We start from the raw sequence: 26,778 nt of genomic DNA, 5'->3' as shown, positions 1-26,778 counted from the left end.
CTTGGCTTGGGGCCTTTCTGTGTGGAGTTTGCATGTTCTCCAGGTACTCCAGTTTCCTCCCACAGTCCAAAGACATGCAGGTAGGCTAATTGGAGATGCTAAATTGCCCATAGGTGTGAGTGAATGGTGTGTGTGCCCTGCGACAGATAGGGGGCCTGTATTCCTGCCTCTTGCCCAATGCACATTGGGATAGACTCCAGCACCCCCTGCGAGACCCTGCACAAGATAAGCGGGTATAGATAATGGATGGATGGATAATAATAATAATAATAATAATAATAATAATAATAATAATAATAATAATAATAATAATAATCTAAAACCTATTAATTAATACATTAATATACTCCAAAATTGAATATTGAGTACCAGGGGCGTGTCTACGGGTGAGATAAGCCTTGCCCACCCAGAGGAATCATCTGCCCATCCAATGAAAGCTATTTTTTTTGAGCGTTCATAGTTTTCTGTAATTTTGTCATTGGTCATCAAAAATTACAGAAAACTATGAATGCTCAAAAAAATAGGTATAACGGTGCAGAGTTTTCATTGGATGGGCAGATGGTGTGGGTGTGCTTAGTCAGTGCTGCTCCTTTACATTATCACCAAACCACGACACTTCTTCACAGTTCACACATGCGGTACAGACATGGTTAAGTGAACTGCAAAACCTGTTTGTAGCTAGCTGCTCTCAGCAATCCAGTTAAAATAGTTAATACCTTTGATTCTTGTTCATTCTTTTCTCTGGTTCTTATAAGTTATATTAGTAGTCTTGTATAGTTTCACAGTTGAGTTTGCACATTTTTCAAGCTGCGTGTTTCTTTTAAGTTACCAGCTCACTTGGTGGCCATTGGTTTAAAAATCCTCCAAAATAGCCATTCAATTCAATACATGTCACTTTAAAATTCAATAAAATAACAATGACAATGATGATGATGATGATGATGACAATGAGGATGACCATGCTGATGATGGCAATGATAATGATGATGAGCAAATCACAAATCCAGTGATAATCTGGTCTTAAAAATATAAGCTATACATTAATTGTCTTCAGTGTGCCTGCTGACATCACAACAGGTATATTACCTATGCAATCAATGTATTGCAGTGTAGTAATCTAGAGAAAGGGTGCTACTCATAACTGTTCATCCTAATATGCATGAGTAGCTAATTATATAGGGTTCAAACATGTACTCCAATTGGGCAAAAGCCAAGGGAAATTATAACTTTTTTAATGTTTAATACAATTCTGTATTTCCTGAAAATGAAATTTCCGTGATTACACAGACTCATATACTCACATAGTAGTACGGCAACATTGCAATGCAATTAGGACTGTATGAAAAAGGTGTTAGTAGGCCTATTCATTAATATTATGTGTTCTGTATTATTAAATGGTAAACTGAAGATAAAGATTGATTAAAACACATTTTTATTGTTTGCATTTGACAATGTATTTCAAGTGATCACGTAAATGCCTGCTTTAATGTTCACTGGTGCGCCATTGGAACTGCGCTCCACGAGATAGGGCCGAATCTAATTAACTTGTTTATTGCTCATGTGACTTAAGATAGCTAACCACTTTAGCTAATCATCGCAGTCCGGTCCGGTCCTTTTGTGCTTTTAACATAAATAAATAAATAAATAAATAAATAAATAATCTTTAACATTATGGAAAAATTGGCCGTATTGAAATATTGAAAATAAATTGAACTATTACTATATATACTAGTACATATATATAACTACTACTATATATACTAGCATTAAAAATGGATAAGTGATCTTCACTGACGATGGCGGGAACGTTAATGAGAAGAAATGTTTTGTTTTTTCCTACAATTTTCTGTCTGGTGGCTTTGATCACTTTACCCAGTATTAACTTTATTACATTACATTTTCATTGTTTATCATCACTTTATCATTGTTAAAGTCTTAAATTCTGACTATGCTTCCTGTGATTAATTAATTAATCTGTCATTATCAATATCAATTTATTATCAATTAATTTTTCTTAATGAAAAATCTGTTTTGGTGGTGAAAAGCATGGATTGACCATTGGGTCATCAATGAATAGGTTTGTGCACCCCGGTGCTACAGTAGGTGACCCAAAAAACATGATGTCCTCATCTGTATAGCCTAAATGTAACTGTTACAGTTATGCCGCCTCTGAGTTGCTATAACAAGCAATGCGCTATTTTGCTGTTATACGTTTTATATATTTAAATCAAAAGAGAAAACGAGAGGGTAGGTATCCAGGGAGCTCATGGAGGGGGCTTCACATTTGGAGATTAGGAACAATTAATGGTGCTTAAAGTTACAATCTCGAAGATTTCAGTTTCGCTCTATTTGGCGGCACCAATGGCGAGAAGCGGTAATTGCAGGTGTGTTTTTGGATCTCACTTCGCATAGATCCAACCGGATCCAACTAGTGTAGCCTGTGTGATGTCAGTCAGTTGGCACCTGGGCCACGCCAACTATTACACTTATTATTTACTGAATAAAAAAGGGTTGTTATACAAGTAACGTTATGTACATAGTCATTCATTGTCTAGCATTAGGCTAACTTAATCTGTCTTTACACTGCCGAGCTGGGTTAAAATACTGTAGCAGACATGGGGTAGACATTGAAGAACTGGGACATTTTCAGCTTCGATGAATTGTGTACAGATCCTTGCAACATGGGGCCATGCATTGTCATGCTGAAACATGAGGTGATGGTGGTGGATAGATGGCACAGCAATGGGCCTCAGGATCTCATCACAATATCTCTTGTGCATTCAAATTGCCATGGATAAAATGCACTTGAGTTCTCTGCCCATAGGACATGCCTGCCCATACCAACACAAACCACTCTGTTCACGTTGACATCAGCAAACCGCTCACCCACCCAACGCCATACACGCTGCCTGCCATCTGCTTTGTACAGCTGAAACTGTGATTCATCAGTGAAGAGGACCGTTCTCCAGCGTGCCATTGGCCATCGAAGGTGAGCTCTTGCCCATTCACGTTGATTGTGACGCCGAACTGCAGACAAATCAAGACCCTGGTGAGGACCACGAGCACGCAGAGCTTCCCTGAGGTGATTTCTCACAGTTTGTGCGGAAATTTTGCGGTTGTGTAAACCAACTGTTTCATCAGCTGTCCGTGTGGCTGGCCGCAGGTTTAGAAGTCGCATGTGGTGATCCTGGGCTGGCGTGGTTACACGTGGTCTGCGGTTGTGAGGCCTATTGAACGAACTTCCAAGATCTCTGAAACGACACTGGAGGTGGCTTATGGTGGAGAAATGACACCCATTACTCTGGCAACAGCTCTACAGGACATTCCTGCAGTCAGCATACCAATTGCATGATATCCTGTCCTATCTGTGACATGGTGTTGAACAACAAAAAAACTCAACATTTTAAGGAACACCTGTGTAGTCATCATGGCTTTTAATCAGCATCTTGATATGCCACACCTGTGCAGGAGATGGTTTATCTTGACAAAGGATAAATGCTAACAGTGATATAAACAAATTTGTGGGCAAAATTAGAGAATTAAGATCTTTGTGTACATAATACCTCAAAGATTTGTTCTATTTAAACACATTAAAAATGGCTGCAAAAATAAGTGGTGCATTTATATTTTTGTTTAGTAGTTTATTAGACTAAAAAAGGTTTTTTTCCCCCCCCCACTTTTGCGTTTATTTTAAAACTCTGGTTCACACAGAGACTCCTAATCCCCGGGTTTGCTTATTTGAACTGCCGAACATGCGGCTGGATTTCAGCCTACAGTTGAAAATCCTTGAGGGAACGCCAGCCGGGAATCACAGATAGGAGCTTGATGGAGACCAGCTGGAGAAGCTTAAATCAGTGAAGATCCCCATTGTTTCCTTTAAATGAGAAGTACAAGCCACATTAGAGTCAGGTTCAGTAGGGTCAAATTTATTTTCTCATACATTTGAGGAAATAAAAGTTACAACTTTAAATGAAGTTACAAGTCTGTATTTAAACATGGCAAGAATAACCAACTAAAATAAACAGATTTGAAAGGAAATAACAAGCCTCAAACTGGATAGGATATGCTCTTGTACCTGCACTAAGGAAGCCATTGAACACAACCGACTAATCCCGAACACCTGTGAAGCCATTTGTCCCAAACATTATGGTGCCTTGAAATGTTGGGCTATGTAGAAAAAGTGCTGTCATTTCTACATTGCGAAACCAAAATGTACATAATTGTCACACACCAGCGTGACACCCATGGGAGGGAGATGCGGCAGGTGCCGGGGAACACCGTTGGTTGCCGCATGGAGAGAGAGAGAGCGCACCCACACAAACACGAAATAAAATAAACACCATCTTCACCCTTCCCCCTCACGGGTTCCAGGCAAAAAACAATAAACTAAAACAACAAGCTAAAATAACAAAGACAAAAGAAAGTAAAACGGCACGACCACTTTCCCGTGTGCCACCCGTAGATGACCCACCTTCCTGGCCTGGTCCAGCTCCCCCAGCATCCCAGGGTGGGAGGGTTACTTTCTTTCTCTTCATTTTCCCGAACACAATGCCAAAAATAAAATGAGCCAAAAATCATAAACACGCTCTCTGTGTCAGCGCCCGATCTCAGCCTGGAACTGTGGAGAGCAGCAAACCTTTAAATACCTGGGCTGATTATCCAATGCAACCCAGGTGCGTGTGCTCTCTCCACCAGCCGGCGCAGCCGAGACCAATCAGCCTTTCTGGCAGACCAAATGTTACTATCATATAATAAGATGTATATATTTATTTATTGCTGGATATGTAGCTTTCAGATTATCACCTTTGACAAACAAACAATATAATGTGTGACCACAGGAATGTATCTGTTTATTCTGTATCCATCATCCTCACTCCACAAACATCAAGGCGAACATCCTAGGGCAGTGGTCTCAAACTCAGTGCCGTGGAGGGCCGTGAGTATGCTGGTTTTTATTTGAGCCTCAGATCTTGATTACATAATTAGTTAATTTTTTTGCTGAATTTGGGATGCAGGTTTGCACATAATGGTGACCCGACGTCTATGGTGACCCGCATTGTCTAAATAAAAACGTGCTTATATTCTGTGCTTCAATGCAGTTAAATGCATATGGCTGAATGGATTAAAACCACTGGATTCAGAAATTAAATATATTTCATATAAATCCTCACTGCCTCAACTCACTGCCTCAACTATATATATATATATATATATATATATATATATATATAGTGATGCCAGGCTTATAGAGGCCTGGCTTCCAGGCCCAGAGAGGGGAGTTGGGAAGCTGAGCTATGCATAGTAGTGTAGTGTAGTGTATAGTGTAGTGTAGTGTAGTGGAGTGGGTGCCAGTTTTGCATGGTTTTTGTCATTTTATTTCTCCTTGAAAGGTTTGGTTGCCAGACTGGGTTTTTTTTCCCATTTTCCTAAGGGTCTTTATTACTTTGGTTTTTCACCAATTAAAAGGCGGTAAGCCTTCCAGTTGTCTGTCCTGTCTGTCTATTATAAATATGTATAACGTTTATTATAGGATTTCCTTCTGTCCTAGATCAAATACTTTCCACATAAATGTGCAAATTGTTTATTTGATTGATTTATCACCAAGCAGAGTTAAAGCTCTCAGTGACATCGCCTACTGCATACATGGACATGGTCGATGGGCCATGTAGATAGTGTTTCAGACACTTGTGCACACAAGGCGATTCCTTGCTTTGCTAATTAAACCAACTGTAGCTTCCTCCCCCTGTACACCTGTCATTTAGAATCTGCAGTTCAAATGATCACAGGGTTCATGTTCACAAGGCATTCTCCTGTGCTTATTCACTCTTGTAACACCATTAATCAGCCGATAATTGCCTCATCCTGCTGATATATGGGCTGAGATTTAATCATAATTTTTACTCTTTACTGAGTTTGGCTCAAAAAAATAAATGAGATAATATACTTCTACCTTTAGATAGACCTGTGCCAATATGATAATATACTTCTACCTTTAGATAGACCCGTGCCAGGGAGATAACATGGTACTGCATTAAAGGTACCTGTGCTGGCATGGTAGTGCCATCTGTAATTACAGTACCAGTCACACGATAACATAAATCTCTCAGGTCTTAGCAACAGACAGCGCCGTGCGTTTTACACCAGCCATTCCAGGCAGCACATGCCAGATATTCAGGGCTTAATTGGTGGGGCAGAGGTTACATGAGCAGGTCCAGCGATCCTCCCCACAGAGACCAGCTTCACGCGGCTACTCTACCGCTTGCTAATTTGGTCTCTGAAGCCAGAAAACTTGACTGGAGCCGTTCATTTGCCTCAGCAAATGACCCTGTGTTTGATTAAGCCGGCATTACTAGGGCTTAAGTTTTTCCGGTCAAAAAGTAGAATTTGCACCTAAATGCCACAGAATTGTGAGATTGTCTTTGTAAATTATTTCACAAATAGCATTTGGTGCTGTTTGACTATTTTGGGTACCGTTTGCATTTCAGGATTTTCTAGTGGTATGGTATGTACATCATTCCATTAGAAGAAATGAAGGAGCTGAGCCCCTTCCTCATTTGCATTGCCACATGGCCAAAAGTGTGTGGACACCTGACATGCAACATCTCATCCAAAATTATGGGCATTAATATGGAGTTGGTCTACCCTTTGTTATAGCAACCTCCACTCTTTATACAAGATGTTGGAGCATTGCTGCAGTGATTTACTTCCATTCTTCCAGAAGAGCATTAGTGAGGACGAGCATTGGTGCTTTATACCACACTGTAGATGATATCTTGGTGAAGACATTCCTGTAAAAATATTGTTGTTCAAACTAGGTTTAGCTGTCTAGCCATGTCAGTAAACATTTTATAGGGACTCTTTCCCAGCATAACATCGACAAATTGGAATTGAACAATAAGGATGATGTCATGACAGGGGTTGGCCACAATTTGAATGACATTTCATTTCACCAATACCAAATCCCTTCTGGGGTTATTTTGAGTAAGATAGTGAGAACCTGTTTTTTGTTCTGTCGCTGCCATCTTGATTCTGAAATGGTTGCAGTCCCTCAGGATGCTGGCTGCTCTGTTGCTTTTAGGACATCTAAATATACAAACATATGAATAAATAATAACCAAATAACATCTAAAACATTTGACAGTGAGTTTTTCTTCAATGTGCCTATGTGCATATGGTCGCATTTGATCGTAAACTGCGCTTACAAATGTTTCCACATGCATTTTATCTTTTTTTTCATAATTTTTTTTTCTTATCTGGTGTTGCTCTTTGGTATAATCAAAAATTCCTGTGTGCTTGGAAACGCATAAAAGCATGCACATAAGATGTATTATATTTGGAATGCTTTATTATTCATGCAAAGTAATTTTTAGTAGTCAGAGACCTCATTAACAAAATTTCAATACAATACAATATCAATATATGTATATTAATATAAAAATACATTAATATTAAATGGGTTAGTTAATGTAGTTAAAATCAATAACCTAACTGAATAACCTTTCAATTTTCACTGGCTTTTATTTTGTTTTTAATTTTGATTCCAATTTTTGTTTAGTTTTAGTTAGTATCAAGAGCAGGCTTGCTAGTTAGTTAGTTTTTGTCTTTTCAAAAAATCATTCTTTTCTTTCAGTTTAGGATAATTTTTTTAAAGAAATAGTTTTGATATTATTTTAGTTTACCGTCATGAACTTGTTGGAAATGCATGCAATTTGTTTTGTTTAATGATACATGTTTGTTTAATGATACATGTCTTGTTATGCCTTAATCAAAGACAAAGGCTAATGTAGTGATCTAACTAACTTTTATTCACAATTTTGTGTCAGTGGCTATGTGCGTCCCCATCCTGTCTGTCAGTGGTTGTGTGGGTCCCTGTCCAGCCGGGGATGTGTGTGTTAGTGGTTGCGTGGGTCCGCGTCCAGCTCGGGATGTGTGTCAGTGGCTGTGTGAATCCCTGTCCAGCTGGGGATGTGTGTGTCAGTGGTTGTGTGGGTCCCTGTCTAATTGGGGATGTGTGTGTCAGTGGTTGTGTGGGTCCCTGTCCAGCTGGGGATGTGTGTGTCAGTGGCTGTGTGGGTCCCTGTCCAGCTGGGGATGTGTGTGTCAGTGGTTGTGTGGGTCCCTGTCCAGCTGGGGATGTGTGTGTCAGTGGCTGTGTGGGTCCCTGTCCAGCTGGGGATGTGTGTGTCATGGTTGTGTGGGTCCCTTTCTAGCTGGGGATGTGTGTGTCAGTGGCCGTGTGGGTCCCTATCTTGCTGGGGATATGTGTGTCAGTGGCTGTGTGGGTCCCTGTCCAGCTGGGGATGTGTGTGTCAGTGGTTGTGTGGGTCCCTGTCCAGCTGGGGATTTGTGTGTCATGGTTGTGTGGGTCCCTGACCAGCTGGGGATGTGTGCGTCAGTGGCTGTGTGGGTTGCTGTCCAGCTGGGTATGTGCGTCTCAGTGACTGTGTGGGTCCCTGTCCAGCTGGGGATGTGTGTTCAGTGGTTGTGTGGGTCCCTGTCCAGCTGGGGATGTGTGTCTCAGTGACTGTGTGGGTCCCTGTCCAGCTGGGGATGTGTGTGTCAGTGGTTGTGTGGGTCCCTGTCCAGCTGGGGATGTGTGTGTCAGTGGCTGTGTGGGTCCCTGTCCAGCTGGGGATGTGTGTGTCAGTGGCTGTGTGGGTCCCTGACCAGCTGGGGATGTGTGTGTCAGTGGCTGTGTGGGTCCCTGTCCAGCTGGGGATGTATGTGTCAGTGGCTGTGTGGGTCCCTGTCCAGCTGGGGATGTGTGTGTCAGTGGTTGTGTGGGTCCCTGTCCAGCTGGGGATTTGTGTGTCATGGTTGTGTGGGTCCCTGACCAGCTGGGGATGTGTGCGTCAGTGGCTGTGTGGGTCGCTGTCCAGCTGGGTATGTGCGTCTCAGTGACTGTGTGGGTCCCTGTCCAGCTGGGGATGTGTGTGTCAGTGGTTGTGTGGGTCCCTGTCCAGCTGGGGATGTGTGTGTCAGTGACTGTGTGGGTCCCTGTCCAGCTGGGGATGTGTGTGTCAGTGGTTGTGTGGGTCCCTGTCCAGCTGGGGATGTGTGTGTCAGTGGCTGTGTGGGTCCCTGTCCAGCTGGGTATGTGCGTCTCAGTGACTGTGTAGGTCCCTGTCCAGCTGGGGATGTGTGCGTCAGTGGTTGTGTGGGTCCCTGTCCAGCTGGGGATGTGTGTGTCAGTGGCTGTGTGGGTCCCTGACCAGCTGGGGATGTGTGCCTCAGTGGCTGTGTGATGGGGAAACATTCAGCAGTCATATTTAGTGCACTGACTTCGGTCTGCAACCCTTCCAGTCTTTCCTGGTGTGATAGCCAGGATGCGCTTGCAGCAGACCAGTGGCATGAAGGGTTGCTGGTGTTGACAGCGATGCTTCAACAGGGGGTGATGTGGCTTCTCACAGCTGTCAATACTGGTGGAGTGCTAACATGTCTGGGCAAGGGGCACATTCCACCCACCCAAACACTGCATTAAGTGTGCTTGTGTAATTAGTGTGTAATGGGTATGTATTTTTGTAGTTAGTGTACAGATACTTTTCTTGTATTATGAGTGAATGAGTGAGTTTTTGTGTACGGAGTGAGTGTGCTGTTACAGTATCATACATGTTCATGAATGACTGTTGAGAGTAGTCTAGTTATAGCTTGACTATGTTTACAGTTTAGACTCTGTTTTGGCCATAATACAGTCGTTGGCTTGCTCGCTATCCATAATAACAAAAATTCTGTGAGGCTGAGGCATCTTGACTTAAAACCAAACTGAATTTTTATATTAGGTAACCTGGTTCTCTGGTGAAAATTCTAAGGTTCCATCTTATACTGGCTTAAGCTGGTCAAGCTGGTTTAAGCTGAATTTTCAACACTTTCAGCTGGTCAACCAGCTGTTCACCATGGAGCTGACCAGTCTATATAGTCAGCTAACCCACCAATTTGACCACAAGCTTACTCTACCAGCTTAACTAGCTTGACCAGCCACGACCGGATATGACCAGCGGGAAGTGCTGCAAATACAGCTTAAACCATCTTAAAATAGCTTAGAATCCGAATCCCATCTGACTACTATTGCAGCCTTCACCCAGCCAGGAGCTTGTTCAGCTGGCCTGCAGCTGGATACTGCTGGAGTCCTTTTGCAACAACATTAGGTGCAGCGATCAAAATAATCAATCATACATTCAAGATAAATGATGGTCAATTTGACCTGTTATGACTGCTTAAAAAAGTAAGTGTGCTTAATTTATATCTGTATGCAATATAGATTTTCAGATTATGACAGAATGTTCAATACATATGTTTAGGAAGTCAGGAAGGGGGAGCCATGTGGATTTCAGGATGGCAGATTCATTGATTTTCTGTGACAATGGTCAAACTGACTGCTATGGCAGTTCTAGTGTTAAACTTCTGAAGGTGGGCGGGCTGGTGAGAAGTGAGCAGTTTTCTGCTTCAGCAGAATTTCAGCAACAACACTACTTTTTAACTAGCCTACAGTGGCTACCTTGCAAATGCCACATTTTTTTAATTAAAATGAAATAAAGATAGTACACTGGCACTGTCTCACAAAGGTTTAGTCAAGCGTCTTTCCTGTGGCCTAAAAGGGAGCTCGACAGTGTCACAGAGGCAAGTTATATGTGAGTGAACAATCGCTGAAAGGTTTTAATTGGATGATGAAACTATTATCAAATTAAAACCTAGCAACATCACTCATGCAGGCCATCAAATAGTCACATCTCAAGTGTACGGTTTAATTGGGAGAATGGCGAAGCAAAGAAAAGTTAATGCTGAAGGTTGCGTTTTTAAAGAGAAATAGATGGAGGATTACCTTTTTGTGAACATGAAAGGCAAGCCCGTATGCTTAATTTGTGGATAAGCGCTTGGCGTTCTCAAAAAGAGCAATCTTGAGAGACATTACACCTGCAGACATGCATGTTATGCTACTCATGAAGGAATGGTGCAGGCGGAGAAAATCAAGGCATTGAGGAATAATCTCGCTGCACAATAAGTGTCTTTCCTGCAGCCTGAAGTTGGACAGCGTCACAGAGGCAAGTTACGTAGTTAGTGAACTGATCGCTAAAAGACTGAGGTTGTATTCCGAAGGCACATTTGTGAAGGTATGGTTGCTACTGTGCAAATACTTGCGCCAGAAAAACTGAAATTGTTTCGGAACCTTAGCTTGTCTCAGCTGAATGTGTCTGATCGTATCAATGACATGGCACGAGATTCTGAGATGTCAAGATATTGCAAGATTCTGCTGCCAATTTCGAGTTTTATTCACTTGCAACAGACATAACGAACACTAGCCAGCTACCAATTTTTCTACGTGGGATTACAATGCACCCACCACGGTGGGGTCTCACAAAGGTTTTGTGACCCTCCTCAAAAAGTAAATGGCACATCTTGGTCTGGATCCAAGTGATGTAGTCCCATGCCATTGCATCATTCACCAAGAAAATCTGTGCTCACAGTCACTATGTCTGAACAATGTGATGACAAGGGCTGTTTCCTGCGTTAAGTTCATTCAAAGCAGAGCGCTGAATAATCGCCAGTTCAGGGAATTGTTGAAAGGCCTTGAAACTGGAGTATGGAAATCTGGTTTACTACTGTGAGGTGCGATGGCTGAGCTGGGCAACCAGGCTGAGAAGGTTTTACGAACTCAGGGACGCTGTGAAAGTCTCCGTGGAGATGAAAGGGTGCCGTGGGGAGGAACTCAGTGATAGCAGGTGGCTCTGTGATCTTGCCTACATGGTGGACATTACTAGCCATCTGTCAGAGCTCAGTGTTGGAGAGCCAGCTCCGTGTGGCAAGAATCTCAGTGCCACCAGACATTCCACAACTGCTTGAGGCAAAGTGTAGTCAGCCATCGTATGGGTGTGTTTGTGTAGTTAGCGTATGGGTGTGCTTTGTGTAATTAGCGTATGAGTGTGTTTTGTGTAGTTGGTGTATGGGTGTGTTTTGTGTAATTAGCGTATGAGTGTGTTTTGTGTAGTTGGTGTATGGGTGTGTTTTGTGTAGTTGATGTACAGGTGTGTTTGTGTAGTTAGCATATGGATATATTTGTGTAGTTAGTGTATGGGTGTGTTTTGTGTAGTTGGTGTATGGGTGTGTTTTGTATAGTTGGTGCATGGGTGTGTTTTGTGTAGTTAGTGTGTGGGTGTGTTTTGTGTAGTTTGTGTATGGGTGTGTTTTGTGTAGTTGGTGTATGGTTGTGTTTTGTGTAGTTAGTGTATGGGTGTGTTTTGTGTAGTTGGTGTATGGGTGTGTTTGTGTAGTTAGCATATGGATGTATTTGTGTAGTTAGTGTATGGGTGTGTTTTGTGTAGTTGGTGTATGGGTGTGTTTTGTATAGTTGGTGTGTTTTGTGTAGTTAGTGTGTGGGTGTGTTTTGTGTAGTTGGTGTATGGTGTGTTTTGTGTTTAGGTTGTGTTTTGTGTAGTTAGTGTATGGGTGTGTTTTGTGTAGTTGGTGTATGGGTGTGTTTTGTGTAGTTAGCGTATGGTTGTGTTTTGTGTAGTTAGTGTATGGTTGTGTTTTGTGTAGTTAGTGTATGGGTGTGTTTTGTGTAGTTGGTGTATGGGTGTGTTTTGTGTAGTTAGTGTATGGGTGTGTTTTGTGTAGTTGGTGTATGGGTGTGTTTTGTATAGTTGGTGTATGGTCTGAATCAGGTCAGGAATATTGCACTTTTCAGGCCTGTTTTTCTGGCCGACATTACTCTCTGAAATGAGTCCCTGCCAGCGCAGTGTGTTTGAGGTTACAGTGTGTTTTAAACAAAAGCATGTTTGAGGTAACGGTGTGTTTGAGGTGACAGTGTGTTTGAAGTTACATTGTGTTTTAGACAAAAGCATGTTTGAGGTGACAGTGTGTTTTAGACAGAAGTATGTTTAAGGTGACAGCATTTTTTAGGTGAGGGTGTGTTTTAGGTGACGGTGTATTTGAAGTGGCAGTGTATTTGAGGCTACAGCTTGTTTACAGTGATTTTGTTTGAAGTGACGGTGTATTTTAAGTGACTGTGTTTGAAGTGACAGCATATTTGAGGTGACAATGAGTTTGAGGTTACAGTGTGTTTGAAGTAACAGTGTGTTTGAGCTGACCGTGTATTTGAGCTGACAGCGTGTTTAAATGAGAACCTGTTCCGTGGACAGCTGTGCACTACCCAGGGTTTTACCCGGATAAAACCTCAGGCTTTTTAAATCGGCGCCTGAAGGGACAACCCACCTCAGACCCCCCCTTGCCTCCTGGCTGGCATGGCATGCAGCGGAGGAGGAGGAGGAGCAGAAGGAGGAGGAGGAGAGAAATGAAGACTGCGCTGTCATAGGGCCGGACATCTGGAAGACTTGGACCCAAGGCTTTATATTGGGCTCTATTATTAGCTCCTGGCTTCCCTGACTCTTCTCAAGTGACATGCAAATCAGAGAGGGAGGCCCTGGCTCTCTGCTGCGGCTCTCTCCCGGGGTGGGGGAGAGGGGCTGCTAAGCTTTCCTGGGGCAGTTATACAGGCAGCTGCCTCTGGGATGGACGATGGCTGGGAACGTACCTGAGAACGGTGGGGCTACTGCGCAGAACAGCCCAGAGCAGGGCAACCGGGAGCAGGAAAACCCAGAACAGGGACACTCAGAGCAAAGCAGCACAGAACAGGACAACCTGGAGCAGGGAAATCCAGAACAGGGCAACCTGGAGCAGGGAAACCCAGAACAGGGCAACACTGAGCAGGGAAACCCAGAACAGGGCAACCTGGAGCAGGGAAACCCAGAGCAGGGCAACACTGAGCAGGGAAACCCAGAACAGGGCAACACTGAGCAGGGAAACCCAGAACAGGGCAACCTGGAGCAGGGAAACCCAGAGCAGAGAAACCCAGAACAGGGCAACCTGGAGCAGGGAAACCCAGAACAGGACAACACTGAGCAGGGCAGCCCAGAACAGGGAAACCCAAAACAGGGCAACACTGAGCAGGGAAACCCAGAGCAGGGCAACACTGAGCAGGGCAACGCTGAGCAGGGAAATCCAGAACAGGGCAACACTGAGCAGGGCAGCCCAGAACAGGGCAACGCTGAGCAGGGAAACCCAGAACAGGGCAACACTGAGCAGGGCAGCCCAGAACAGGGAAACCCGGAACAGAGCAGCCCGGAGCAGAGCTGCCCCAAGCCCAGGCACTTCTTAAAGGATGTCATTTTTCATGGGAAATTTCAAGTGAGTGTAAACAGGTGGCGACGCGGGGAGACTGTGGTTGCCGAGCGGTTTGTTGGTGCTTTTTCGCTGTCTCTGGGGCCCGAGTCTGTTTCTGTCCTGCGGTGTGCGCTCGCTGGGCTGTGTCAAAGCTGAATCACCCTAACTTGTAACATCAGAGGTTTTAGTATCACATTTTAGGACTTCTCACAAGAAATTTTTCTTGCTATGCCTTATATTTGTTGTAGTTTATGTGAGTGAATTTAGTAACAAGTAAATGTATTTTCAGGCTTTTAATATACAACATTCTTTGTGTAATTACTTCAGTAGCTCTGTTTTTATACAGATGCTGTATAGGAAAAGGTACAGGGTGGCTTTTTTTTCTTGTCCAGGTTAACTTGTTGAACTTATGTTATCACTGGCTTTAAGTAATTACCTGTTTTTTTGTTGGTTTATTTAATGTAATGCTATTTATTTCTTAACCGAAGACAGTATTGAACACTCCAAATTTTATTTATTAAATGTTATAGTTAAGATCTAGAGACGTTTGCTTGCTACACTAACATATGGTATTGACATAGCGGACAGAAGACCTGTGAAATTAGACACGGCTCTAAAGCGACAACACTGAGGATGCCACGGGTCTCGGTTTCCTCCGTGCGGACCAATCGCAGAGCAACAGATATAGCTGCACACGGAAGCTCATCGGCTTAGAGTAACCCAAAGCTCCTGGCCTCGTTCTGTGGTATTCATACAAGCTCTATCTATCTGTTAACGATTTTATTCTGCTTTTCAACTTGGTGAATTTTAGGCACAGTGCTTTCAGAAAGGAGACAATGCTACATATGCATTGCATATATTTGCGTACGGTCTTCCACACAATGACTCAAAATGGACAATTGATTGAGTTTACTCTTTAAGTAGCTGAGCTACTTTTAAAGTGACATTTGAAAATATTTGATTAACTCATGCCTCATCATTCGTATTAGCATTTTACAGACAGTTACAAAATGGTAAAAAAAAGTTTTTCGTTGATACATTCCGTGAAAATTAACTGCTTCTGCACCGTGACCTGCTTAAGCCCATCTTTATGTTAGCTGGGTTATACTGTGACTCAAAAAAACTGAATATTTATTTCTTAGTAAAAATTTTTATGGAGGCTTCAATGAAATTTAAGTGAGAATAATTCTGCTCCATGTGTACAGAGGGCACTCAAGCTTAAGTGTGTTTTTTGACCGTGAGGAAATCAGTCATTTGTATGTCACTCGGGTTAATAAACAGGCTTTGACTCCAGAAGTAAAGATACCACAGCAATCCATTTACGCTGTTGCAAAATGTACCAATTTACTGCCGAATCTTATTTATCAGCCAGTCAGACATTAAGGTGAACACAAACGTGGCTCTGCTGGTGTGAAAGTCACCGCCCCTGCCATATGTCAGTATAGCTTTGCTATCATAACGTGTACTTTTGGATTGGTTGTCACATTAGAAAGCATTGATAAGGCCTCCACATTTTAAGCATGGACAAGCGTAGACAAAACTTTTTTTATTGAAATTAACTTCGATAAACCTGAATATGGATGTTGAAGAATAAACATAAAATCAAAGAAATGGCAGAATCTGTTTGCCTATGTTTTTTATCAGGTGGTCATTATCTTCAGTCTAACCCCTTAAGTCACACATAAGTCCGTATTTAGGCCATTGTTGGTCTATTTGCTTTCATTCAGTTTTTTTACAGTAAACTTTTTGGTCAATCTCATCACACAATATACTGTTTGAAAGTATTAAAGCTCACAGTTATATCTCTAAATAATTTCATGATACCAATGTTTTTGTGACAACAGTGCCTTTTTTCATAACGTGGGGAGGCAAAACATGTATTTTTTTTATTGTTTTCTATAATCTTCCAGACCTGCTACTGCCAGAGGTGGCAAGGGGAGAGCAAGGAGAGAGATAGGGAGAGGGAGAGTGACAGAAAAACAGGAAAATAAACTACTTTCAGCACCCTTCTTCCACTAGCATGCAGTTTACAATGCACAGTATTTTACATCTCTAAAGACCCATAATATCATTTGGTTACCAAGTGTCCTTTTGGAGTCTCGAAAATGGCCTTATAGGAAAGCTTCCTCAACATAGCTCAGAAAAAACTATGCAGACCTCTAAAATCAAATCTGATCATTTTCGGTCATCACAATTGTTGAAAAATAACATCTGATCGTTCCTCTTTAGAAAACCTTTCAATTGTGGGAAGCAAGCCTTTCTGCAATATTCTCATGTATTCTAAAGCATTAATTGGCTTTTCACAGTGAAGCAGCTCACCAGTGCCAGCAGCTGAAAAGGCTCCCCACATCATGACACCTCTTCCTCCATGCTTAACTGTGGTAGAAATGCATTCACTATTGTATTTCTCACCAGATCTTCGAAGACACCTCTCTGGAGCATCACCATGCAACTCAAATCGTGATTCATCACTCCACACAACTCTGCTGAACCACTCTGAATCAAACTTTCCATATTCTGCCAAAAACTTCATTCTGTATTTGATGTTTTTCTGAGACAGCAATGGCTTTTTAAAACATCTTCTAGACACAAAACCTGCATTAGATAACCTTCTGGTTATTGTTTTTCTCGAAATAGTCTTGTTTTCTGAGGTCTTGAATTCTGATGACAGCTTTTGTAGGCTTTTTTCCTGTCTTTGAGAACTGTAAATTTCAGCAGGTGGTCATCCCTGCGTGATGAGGCTTTGGGCCTTCCAGATCCTTTCTTTCTGGCAACATTACCTGTTGTTTCTAAGCGTTGACCTATTCTATTAATAGCTGATAGAGAAATAGGGATTTCGTCTGCCTTTAGGGTCCTGTAAATTTCAGAATAGCTACAGTTGGCCTGACAAAGACCAGCTATGCGGTTTCTGACAGAAACCCCTGCATGATATTTTGCTTTTTTTGAAGCAGATTTTCTCGCTCCTTTACCGTGGGACTCACAGCACTGCATACTGTAGATCTCTCCATTACATTACATTACATTACAGGCATTTGGCAGACGCTCTTATCCAGAGCGACGTACAACAAAGTGTATAACCATAACCAGGAACAAGTGTGTTGAAAACCCTAGAGAGAAGTACCGTTCCAAGTGCAGGGAACAACAGCATAGTTCAACTTCGACCCTGAAGGATAAACTGATTAATACCAACACAAACGAGAACAGCAACAATGCAGTCTATGCAAAAATACAAGCAGTAGTTAAGACGAGTGCATTAACTAAGTCACCTACGAAACAGCTACTTAGTTACAACCCTAAGCTTACAGTCAATTTAGAGATTACAGGGAGGTAGGGAGGGATGGGGAGAGGTGCAGCCTGAAGAGGTGAGTCTTCAGTTGTCGCTTGAAGTGGGTCAGTGTCTCAGCTGTTCTGACCTCCACGGGAAGGTGAGTCCACCATTGTGGGGCCAGGACAGGGAGACGTGTTTGAGAAGCGCAGGCGTCCTGAGGTAGCGGAACGGAGGGGTCTGGCTGGCATGTAGGGTTCCCTGCTCTATCAATCCTGGTTCCATTTATGAGCTTGTTATCAGGCCCTTGTTTGGCTGCATCAGGTGTGGCAGGTAACCAAATAATGACTGATCTTTTAAGAAAAAAAAAACATCCCAGGAAGGAAGTAGACCCAGGCAGTTTAGTGTCGAACTCGAGGATGCATATCATTGCGCGGCTTCTGATGTGGGCGTGCCTGCAGACAATAACATCAGGTTGGTCGTAGAAATAGTGTTGTGTGACCACTAGCTAGCGAAATCGAAAATGTCTGAGGACGAAGGAGATTTTGTTTTTGATCATGGGATTGTTGTGCCCTATTGATTCGAGCCGGAATACACAGAAGAAGAGCTGGCTAATTTTCAGGCTGATCATGCGAGAGCTAGTCAGGAGCGGGCCGAGATTGAGGAACCACAGGCTATTCCCAGGATAAACGGCAACTGGTGGTAGACATCCTATGTATCACAGACAGACGCGATAGCGTTAGCCAGCCTGCATAGTACCTACCTCGAGCGGTTCGACCAACTATGGAAAAACGGTGGGTACAGCTCCAGGCTTCAGACAGTCAACTTGGTAGTCAGTGCCTTCAAAGTAGTCGCTGCATACCCTTAGTCCTCATTTGCAAACTTCTTCTTCTTCGTTATGTTGGGGTGTCAGATTACATCCAGCCATGTCTGGCACAAAGTTGCATTACATGGAAAACTATGAAAATATGCTTTCAAGTCAAGTTTAACAGGGGAATTATAACAACCGGGTACAATGCACCTCATTATTACACCGATTTTGCGTCAAACAAAAGCTGGCAGACATTAGTTTGTTCGATTTCAACGCTAAGTTAACGGAATGTTTTGCTTTGCTTCTTCTCGATTTGCCGCAAAACGAAATCGAAGAAGAAGAAACCTTACTACTATGTGGACTTGCGCTAAAAATAATGGGTCTTTGTTTCTAACGTTAGACATTTAAAATGAAATAACTAATCAAAAAATGAAGGGCAACACATTCATTAGAAGGGCAGTATCAGTCATGAGAAGCAGTAGTGTTATAAAGTGCAATTCCCCTTTAAGACCATTAAAAGCTTAATATTTGCCATTTTGGGCTTAGCCCATTTTTTTTGCCCAGGAGTGTATACGTTATTTTTTAAATTGAGTCTTCAAATAGGTTAGTGGTATTTTATAATGAGGATATTACACACTGTAATGTAAGCGTTTGTTGGTTTGCTGGTTGTGTTTGTGTTTAATGCACCGGATGTGGAACATTACCAAAACATGGTGGATGGATGAATATTGTTTTAATGTCGTCCCATCCCCCAATAAAACATCACGTACTGTAGAGTACAGAAAAACATATAATGATTACACATTTATGTGCTGTACCACAATGTTATAATGTTTTTGCATTATTATTTTTTTTAATCTGATATCAATGTTTCACCTTAAACCTTCATAAGGGGCACATGTATATGCTTTACAATGGACAAAAAGTATTTTATTCATTTGTGGAGAGATTTTGGATGTGTTTCAGGACCACTGTACTGACGGAAAGCTTGAAATTCCCATTTGAAAATGATGCAACAGTGAGTTTCATGTGTCAAAACAGTTGATTTGTAGTGAAATACATGATTATGTTGTGATTTACAGCAATGCATAATTTAGACATTTTGGATCGATTTGGAGACACTGGGTACACTGCTTACTTTTTGATTCATAGATCTTTAGTAGTTCTTCGTATCCACCCTTTGATTTGACGCAGTTGGAGTCAAGGAGTTTTTGATCCAGGATGTGAATAGTTGAACCTGCTGTATATTTGCAATCTCTCAGTATTTCATTGAAAACTAAAAAAGAGCATATTGATTTTTGATTTTTTTGCCTATACAATTTCATTTGTGGAACTTTATTTCTTTATTTCTAAATTATGAATATACACTAATTGTAGTATTGTAAATAGGCCTCAGAAGTCATGTTGTCATTCCCTTCGGGTTCGTTAGCATTTTCGAGACTTCCGGTTCAAAAAATGGACGCCCCTATGGGAATGGCAATTTCCGAATTCCTTTAAAATAAATTATGACATTTGGTCGTTTTTTTGTATATGAAAAAATAATGTTTTTTACCCATTTTTTATAATCTAAAAAAATTCTGTGTCATTTTAAAAAGCCAATTGCTAACGGCTAAGTAGTTAGCCACCCGAGATGACCCGTCGCACAATTACAACATTACACACAGAGCTGTTTCAATACACGCGCGAAAACCGTTTTCTTCCCGTTGTTTCCCTTTGGTGTAATAAATTATACATTTTTCTATTTTTTACCGGTGTATATATCGTTGTAAACATCTTAATATAACTAGGCTACTTGCGCTTCACAAGCATTGCCAGGGAACCGCAAGAGCTGTGACGTAAATAACATGCGCAGCAGTGTTAGCTTTTTGTTAGCAAAATAATTGTTTCAGTTGAAAAACGACATCGGAATTCAGCGGAATGCAGTGCCATTTAAGAGAGAAATGTGTCCGGATAAAAACGTCTAAGTTTCAAATGCCAGCTTAAATCACAGACTGTGACAGTGTGACAGGGACGGTTATGTGAAAATCGATTCATTTTTTCCATAGAGAAATTCTCATTTGAACCGGAATTCCATACATGGGCAAGGTTTTTGCTCTGCGTTACGTCAGACTTCTGAGGCCTATGGTACACATGTCTTGCTTCATTTAAGCCATTTATCAAGTCTCTGTGATGCTCACATCTGGAGTTATAAACCTTTAAATAGGGTACCCCCATGGGCAAGGATTTGCCAGATTTGGCAAGTGCGCAAAGGTGTTAAAATTTGCCCATGTTCACACCCTGATTATCGATGAAATCACAGACAGCAAAATGGCGTCATTTACAAAACAGTGTTGCTGGTATCATTGAGCTGGCAGCACGCAGTGCTCAGTATATTGTGGATGCAATGGCAAAGTTATCTGTGGATCACCGACTGGATGTACTGAAAATGGTGATGTTAACATCCGATGGCTCCTCCGTCATGTTAGGGATACATAATGGAGTTGCTGCAATACTGTGACTACAGATAGCCTACTGCACCAGACACCAGAGCAGCACTGTGTTGCACAATAGGGAGGATTTGGATATTGATGATGCATTCCACATCGTTCAAAGCTGTGACTTTGAGCAATACTCAATGTTCAGTTCGTCATCTGTGAAGAAAAGCAAATACGGAGAGTTGGCAAATGTTTCAGAGGTGATCCTATGAAATGTTTTCAGACAGACACTGTGATGGAGGTGGAATTGTGCAAAATCACCCTGTAATGTAAATGCACGTGCATTGTACTCTCTACCCTGCTGTCCAGCCCATCAGAGGGTCAGAGGTTGTGAGGTCAGAGAAGGTGAGAGGTCAGTGCTCAAGTGTACATATTTTCTGAACTCCATTTGAGGGTCACAGGTCAGGTTCACTGTTTACAGGTGACCTCCCACCCTGCCTCTGACTGGAATGTGTTTAACCACTTTCATGACTGCATTACGTGTACCTCATGCACACACTTCTGCACACTCACACACATGCACACACACACACACACATGCACTCACATGCACACACACACACGCACACTCTCACACACACATGCATATGCACATGCATGCACACACACATGTGCACAAACACACGCACACACACACACTCACACGCTCACATTCACACACACTCACACATGCACTCACACACATGCACACACAGACTCACATTCATACACACACACTCATGCACGCACACACACACACACAGCCTGACACAGCCCTCTCTCTCTGTCCCAGCTGCTGAAGGCTCTGGCCCCAGAGGAGAACACAAGGTGCAGACAGGGTCTGTACTTCCAGGATGGCGAGCGCCGTGTGGACTATGTGCTGACGTACTCGGTGAAGAAGCCCAACACCGACTACTCGCGCCGATCCTCCCGCCTCATTGACAATGCTCTGACCCGCAGCCTGAGGCAAAGCCTGCGGCGAGGCCACGCCCACCCAGCCCAGCTCGATCCTGAGGCCGCCGCCCAGGATCACAGCCCCGACTACCACGAGGAAGACAGGCGCCTCCACCGGGAGGAGTTTGAGGGGAACCTGCGAGACGTGGGCTTGGAGCTAGAGAGGGACGAGGATGTGAGTGTATAGGGTGTTTTGAAGTAAGACAAGGATGTGAGTGTGTGTGGCGTTTTGGAGAAAGACAAGGATGTGTGTGAGGCACTTTTCAGAAGGATGAGGATGTGTTTGGGGCACTTTTGAGAAGGATGAGGATGTGTGTGGGGAACTTTTGAGAAAGGTGAGGATGATTTTGAGGCACTTTTGAGAAGGATGAGGATGTGTTTGGGGCACTTTTGAGAAGGATGAGGATGTGTGTGGGGCACTTTTCAGAAGGATGAGGATGTGTGTGGGGCACTTTTGAGAAGGATGAGGATGTGTGTGAGGCACTTTTGAGAAGGTTGAGGATGTGTGTGGGGCACTTTTGAGAAGGATGAGGATGTGTGTGGGGCACTTCTGAGAAGGATGAGGGTGTGTGGGGCACTTTTCAGAAGGTTGAAGATGTGTGGCAAAATGTGGTCTGCAAATGGCTCCCATCTGCAGCTCCTCTTTATTATTTTTTCATTGTTTGCTTATCATTTGTTTTTTAAGTTGTTCAAGGAATAGCTTATAGAGTTTGTATGTGTACATGTACATGCGTGTGTGCATGTACGTGTTTGTTTCTGTGTGTGTATGTGCGTGTGTGTGTGTGTATGTGTGTGCCTGTTTGTGTGTGCTTGTGTATGTGTGCCTCCATGTTTTTGTGTGTGTGCATGCATGCGTGTGTGAGCATGCCTCTGTTGGTTTGCGTGTTTTCATGTGTGTGTGATGTATGTGTATGTGCACGTATGCATGTCTATGTACATGTGTATGTGTAATTTATGTGTGTGTGCATGTATGCATGTCTATCTTATGTGTGTGGGACAGGAGAGCGGGCAGAAGTCATGTCCTGCTCTGGCACCACGTGACGGTGCTGTGCTGTGAATCACACTGTCACGCTACCGGATAGCCAAGCCAGTAGAAACCTGACCTCTGTCCATCAGTCCAACTGCTGAGAACTGCAGTACAGCACCTGCCAGCAGAGCCTTCTAGTCCTGCCCTGTACACCCCCCCCCACCCCTCCCCCCCACCCCACAGGCTGGGGAAGAGGCAGGACCTATGTGCATGACCCTGCAGAATGACTGTTCCCAGGCCTGTATGCATGACCCTGCTGAATGACTGTTCTCTGGCCTGTGTGCATGACCCTGCAGAATGACTGTTCCCAAGCGGGATCTGTGATTTATTACAGACCTATTAATAAAATTATCGCTACTAAATTTGTTGATAAACATAACTGCCTCTGATATTTCAGAGTTCTCACTTGTAAATTAATAAAGAATTGTAGTTGTATAGAATTGTAATGTATAATGATGGAACAGGCCATTATTGCAAGCATGTTATTCCTTCTAGTCAAAATTTCCTGATGTTAAATACTTCATGGGTCTCTGCTCCCATTTATGTATGCTAGTGTTAGCGTTAGTTTACCTTGAACTATTTTCTCTCTTTACCTCCAATGACCTTGTTTACTGTTGGCATGACTCCACTTGAAATGGCTTCTGTGTATCAAATCACATGAAACTGCAGAACGTAAAAACAATCAGACTAATTCCCTCAGACCTTGCTTTTGCTCACTCTAATGAAGCTTTAAGGGTCTCGTTTGATTCCCAGGACTAATTATATGGGTCTATGGGGTGTCTTCATCCACAGGTATGTAGATCAAGTTGCATTTCCTTTCTGGAATTATCACACTGTTTTAACAGGCTCGGTCTGTGGGGAGGTGAATGAGTGAATCAAGCTCGGTCTGTGGGGAGGTGAATGAGTGAAACAGGTTCCCTATGTGGGCAGGTGAATGAGTGAAACAGGTTCCCTCTGTGGGCAGGTGAATGAGTGAAACAAGTTCCCTCTGTGGGGAGGTGAATGAGTGAAACAGGCTCAGTCTGTAGGGAGGTGAATGAATGAAACAGGTTCCCTCTGTGGGGTGATTAATGAGTGAAACAGGATCCATCTGTGGGGATGTGAATAAGTGAAACAGGCTCGGTCTATGGGGAGGTGAATGAGTGAAACAGGTTCCCTCTGTGGGCAGGTGAATGAGTGAAACAGGTTCCCTCTGTGGGGAGGTTAATGAGTGAAACAGGCTCCATCTCTGGGCAGGTGAATGAGTGAAACAGGTTCCCTCTGTTGGGAGGTGAATGAGTGACATATGTTTCCTCTGTGAGGAGATGAATGAGTGAAACAGGTTCCATCTGTGGGGAGGTGAATGAGTGAAACAGGCTCGGTCTGTGGGGAGGTGAATGAGTGAAACAGGCTTGGTCTGTGGGGAGGTCAATGAGAGAAACAGGTTCCCTCTGTGGGGAGATGAATGAGTGAAACAGGCTACATCTGCGGGGAGGTGAATGAGTGAAACAGGTTCCCTATGTGGGCAGGTGAATGAGTGAAACAGGCTCCATCTTTGGGCAGGTGAATGAGTGAAACGGGTTCCCTATGTTGGGAGGTTAATGAGTGAAACAGGCTCCATCTTTGGGCAGGTGAATGAGTGAAACAGGTTCCCTCTGTGGGGAGGTTAATGAGTGAAACAGGTTCCCTCTGTGGGGAGGTGAATGAGTGAAACAGGTTCCCTCTGTGGGGAGGTTAATGAGTGAAACAGGCTCCATCTCTGGGGAGGTGAATGAGTGAATCAGGCTTGGTCTGTAGGGAGGTGAATGAGTGAAACAGGCTCCATCTCTGGGCAGGTGAATGAGTGAAACAGGTTCCCTCTGTGGGGAGGTGAATGAGTGAAACAGGTTCCCTATGTGGGCAGGTGAATGAGTGAAACAGGTTCCCTCTGTGGGGATGTTAATGAGTGAAACAGGCTCCATCTCTGGGGAGGTGAATGAGTGAAACAGGCTCCATCTCAGGGGAGGTGAATAACTGAAACAGGCTACATCTGCGGGGAGGTGAATGAGTGAAACAGGTTCCCTCTGTGGGTAGGTGAATGAGTTAAACAGGTTCCCTCTGTGGGGAGGTGAATGAGTGAAACACGTTCCCTCTGTGGGAAGGTGAATAAGTGAAACAAGCTCGGTCTGTGCGGAGGTGAATGAGTGAAATAGGCACCATCTGTGGGGAGGTGAATGAATGAAACAGGCTCGGTCTGTGGGGAGGTAAATGAGTGAAACAGACACCATCTGTGGGGAGGTGAATGAGTGAAACAGGTTTCCTCTGTGGGGAGGTGAATGAGTGAAACTGGTTCCCTCTCTGGCGAGATGAATGAGTGAAACAGGTTCCCTCTGTGGGGAGGTTAATGAGTGAAACAGGCTCGGCCTGTGAGGAGGTGAATGACTGAAACAGGCACCATCTGTGGGAAGGTGAATGAGTGAAACAGGTTCCCTCTGGGGAGGTGAATGAGTGAAACAGGTTCCCTCTGTGGGGAGATGAATGAGTGAAACAGACTCCATCTGTGGGGTGGTGAATGTGGGTCAGGGTCTCAGCTGTTCTGACCTCCACAGGGAGGTCATTCCACCATCGTGCGCCCAGAACAGACAGGAGACGTGATCGGGATTGGGAAGCGCAGGTGCGAAGAGGGGGAGGTGCCAGGCGTCCTGAGGTAGCAGAACTGAGGGGTCTGGCTGGCATGTAGGGTTGGAAGATCTTGTGGAGGTATGCTGGGGCTGATCCCTTGACTGCCTTGTATGCTAGGACCAATCTTTTAAATTTGATGCGAGCCACAACAGGCAACCAGTGGAGGGTAGTGAGCAGGGGAGTGACATGGGAGTGTCTGGGGAGGTTGAAGACCAGACGAGCTGCAGCATTCTGAATGAGTTGCAGGGGTCTGATGGCAGATGCCGGTAGTCCAGCCAGGAGAGAGTTGCAGTTGTCCAGCTTGGACAGGCTAAGTCTGTGGGGAAGTGAATGAGTGAAACAGGTTCCCTGTGGGTCATAAAAGGCTAACGCTGCTTTGGATGGATGACCCAGTTCACATCTGCATTCTACTGTGGGACAATCATGGGGATAGGAAGGGAAAATGACACATAGCTGCCTGGCACACCCATGTTAATGTGTCAGCCAAACATGGTCACAACTAGGTTTTCATTAACCTGTAGAAACATAGCCACATAAACAATTCTCATTAGCCTGTAGAAACATAGCCACAGAAACAATCCTCATTAGCCTGTAGAAACATAGCCACAGAAACAATCCTCATTAGCCTGTAGAAACATAGCCACAGAAACAATCCTCATTAGCCTGTAGAAACATAGCCACAGAAACAATCCTCATTAGCCTGTAGAAACATAGCCACAGAAACAATTCTCATTAGCCTGTAGAAACATAGCCACAGAAACAATTCTCATTAGACTGTAGAAACATAGCCACAGAAACAATTCTCATTAGCCTGTAGAAACATAGCCACAGAAACAATTCTCATTAGACTGTAGAAACATAGCCACAGAAACAATTCTCATTAGCCTGTGGAAACATAGCCACAGAAACAATTCTCATTAGCCTGTAGAAACATAGCCACATAAACTATTCTCATTTGCCTGTAGAAACATGGCCAAAGCTCTTTGAATTGCCATATTCTTTCCAGATGGTAAGATGTAAAAACACAGGGCTAAGTTTCTTGAAATAATTTAGGAAACATTTGGAGCTATTGCTTTGGAATACAGCTTGTTTGATGTTGAGTGAGCTAAGATAGCTAATGTTGTTTCTTGTAATTTGGCCAAATTTTGATATCCATACTTCTAATGGTAGGCCTAGATTTAGCAAGGTTGAATTAATGAAGTATAGACAATGCTTTGTATGTGTGAGTAACTAGTCATTTGTGTACACTGAAAACATGTTTTTCCTCAGATTACAACATTACATAACGATTGCATTGCAATCATGTTGCAGACGCTGTTATAGGTAGTGGCATAAATGTTGTGAGAAAAGAATACTTGTTGTTTGCTGCTCTTTTAGTTTCATCATACGCACACACACACATATACGCACACACACTAACACACACAGACACATGCATGCACACACAGACGCGCACGCACACACACGCGCG

At 43.3% G+C, this 26,778-nt stretch overlaps 1 protein-coding gene and 1 long non-coding RNA gene across 2 annotated transcripts in view; one reads left to right on the top strand and one right to left on the bottom strand.

Annotated features, from left to right (window-relative positions):
* Window positions 1-3,674: 3,674 nt before the first annotated feature.
* LOC135242448 (uncharacterized) lies at window positions 3,675-4,933 on the bottom strand. The gene is made up of 2 exons (XR_010326334.1): window positions 4,472-4,933; window positions 3,675-3,874 (listed from the first exon to the last, which is right to left on the bottom strand). It is a non-coding gene; the product is annotated as an uncharacterized LOC135242448 (long non-coding RNA).
* An 8,470-nt stretch (window positions 4,934-13,403) lies between these two features.
* ano1a (anoctamin 1, calcium activated chloride channel a) overlaps window positions 13,404-26,778 on the top strand; it is a 75,820-nt gene continuing 62,445 nt past the window's right edge. Inside the window, 2 exon segments of the mRNA XM_064313526.1 lie at window positions 13,404-14,181; window positions 21,480-21,815. Of these exon segments, the coding sequence (XP_064169596.1) occupies window positions 13,513-14,181; window positions 21,480-21,815 (1,005 nt within the window). The 5' untranslated portion in view covers window positions 13,404-13,512.

This window comes from Anguilla rostrata, chromosome 16, assembly GCF_018555375.3.
Source record: "Anguilla rostrata isolate EN2019 chromosome 16, ASM1855537v3, whole genome shotgun sequence".
NCBI classification, from domain to species: domain Eukaryota; kingdom Metazoa; phylum Chordata; class Actinopteri; order Anguilliformes; family Anguillidae; genus Anguilla; species Anguilla rostrata.
Note: the sequence above shows the minus strand (reverse complement) of the source record. Positions and strands in the feature narration are given on the sequence as shown.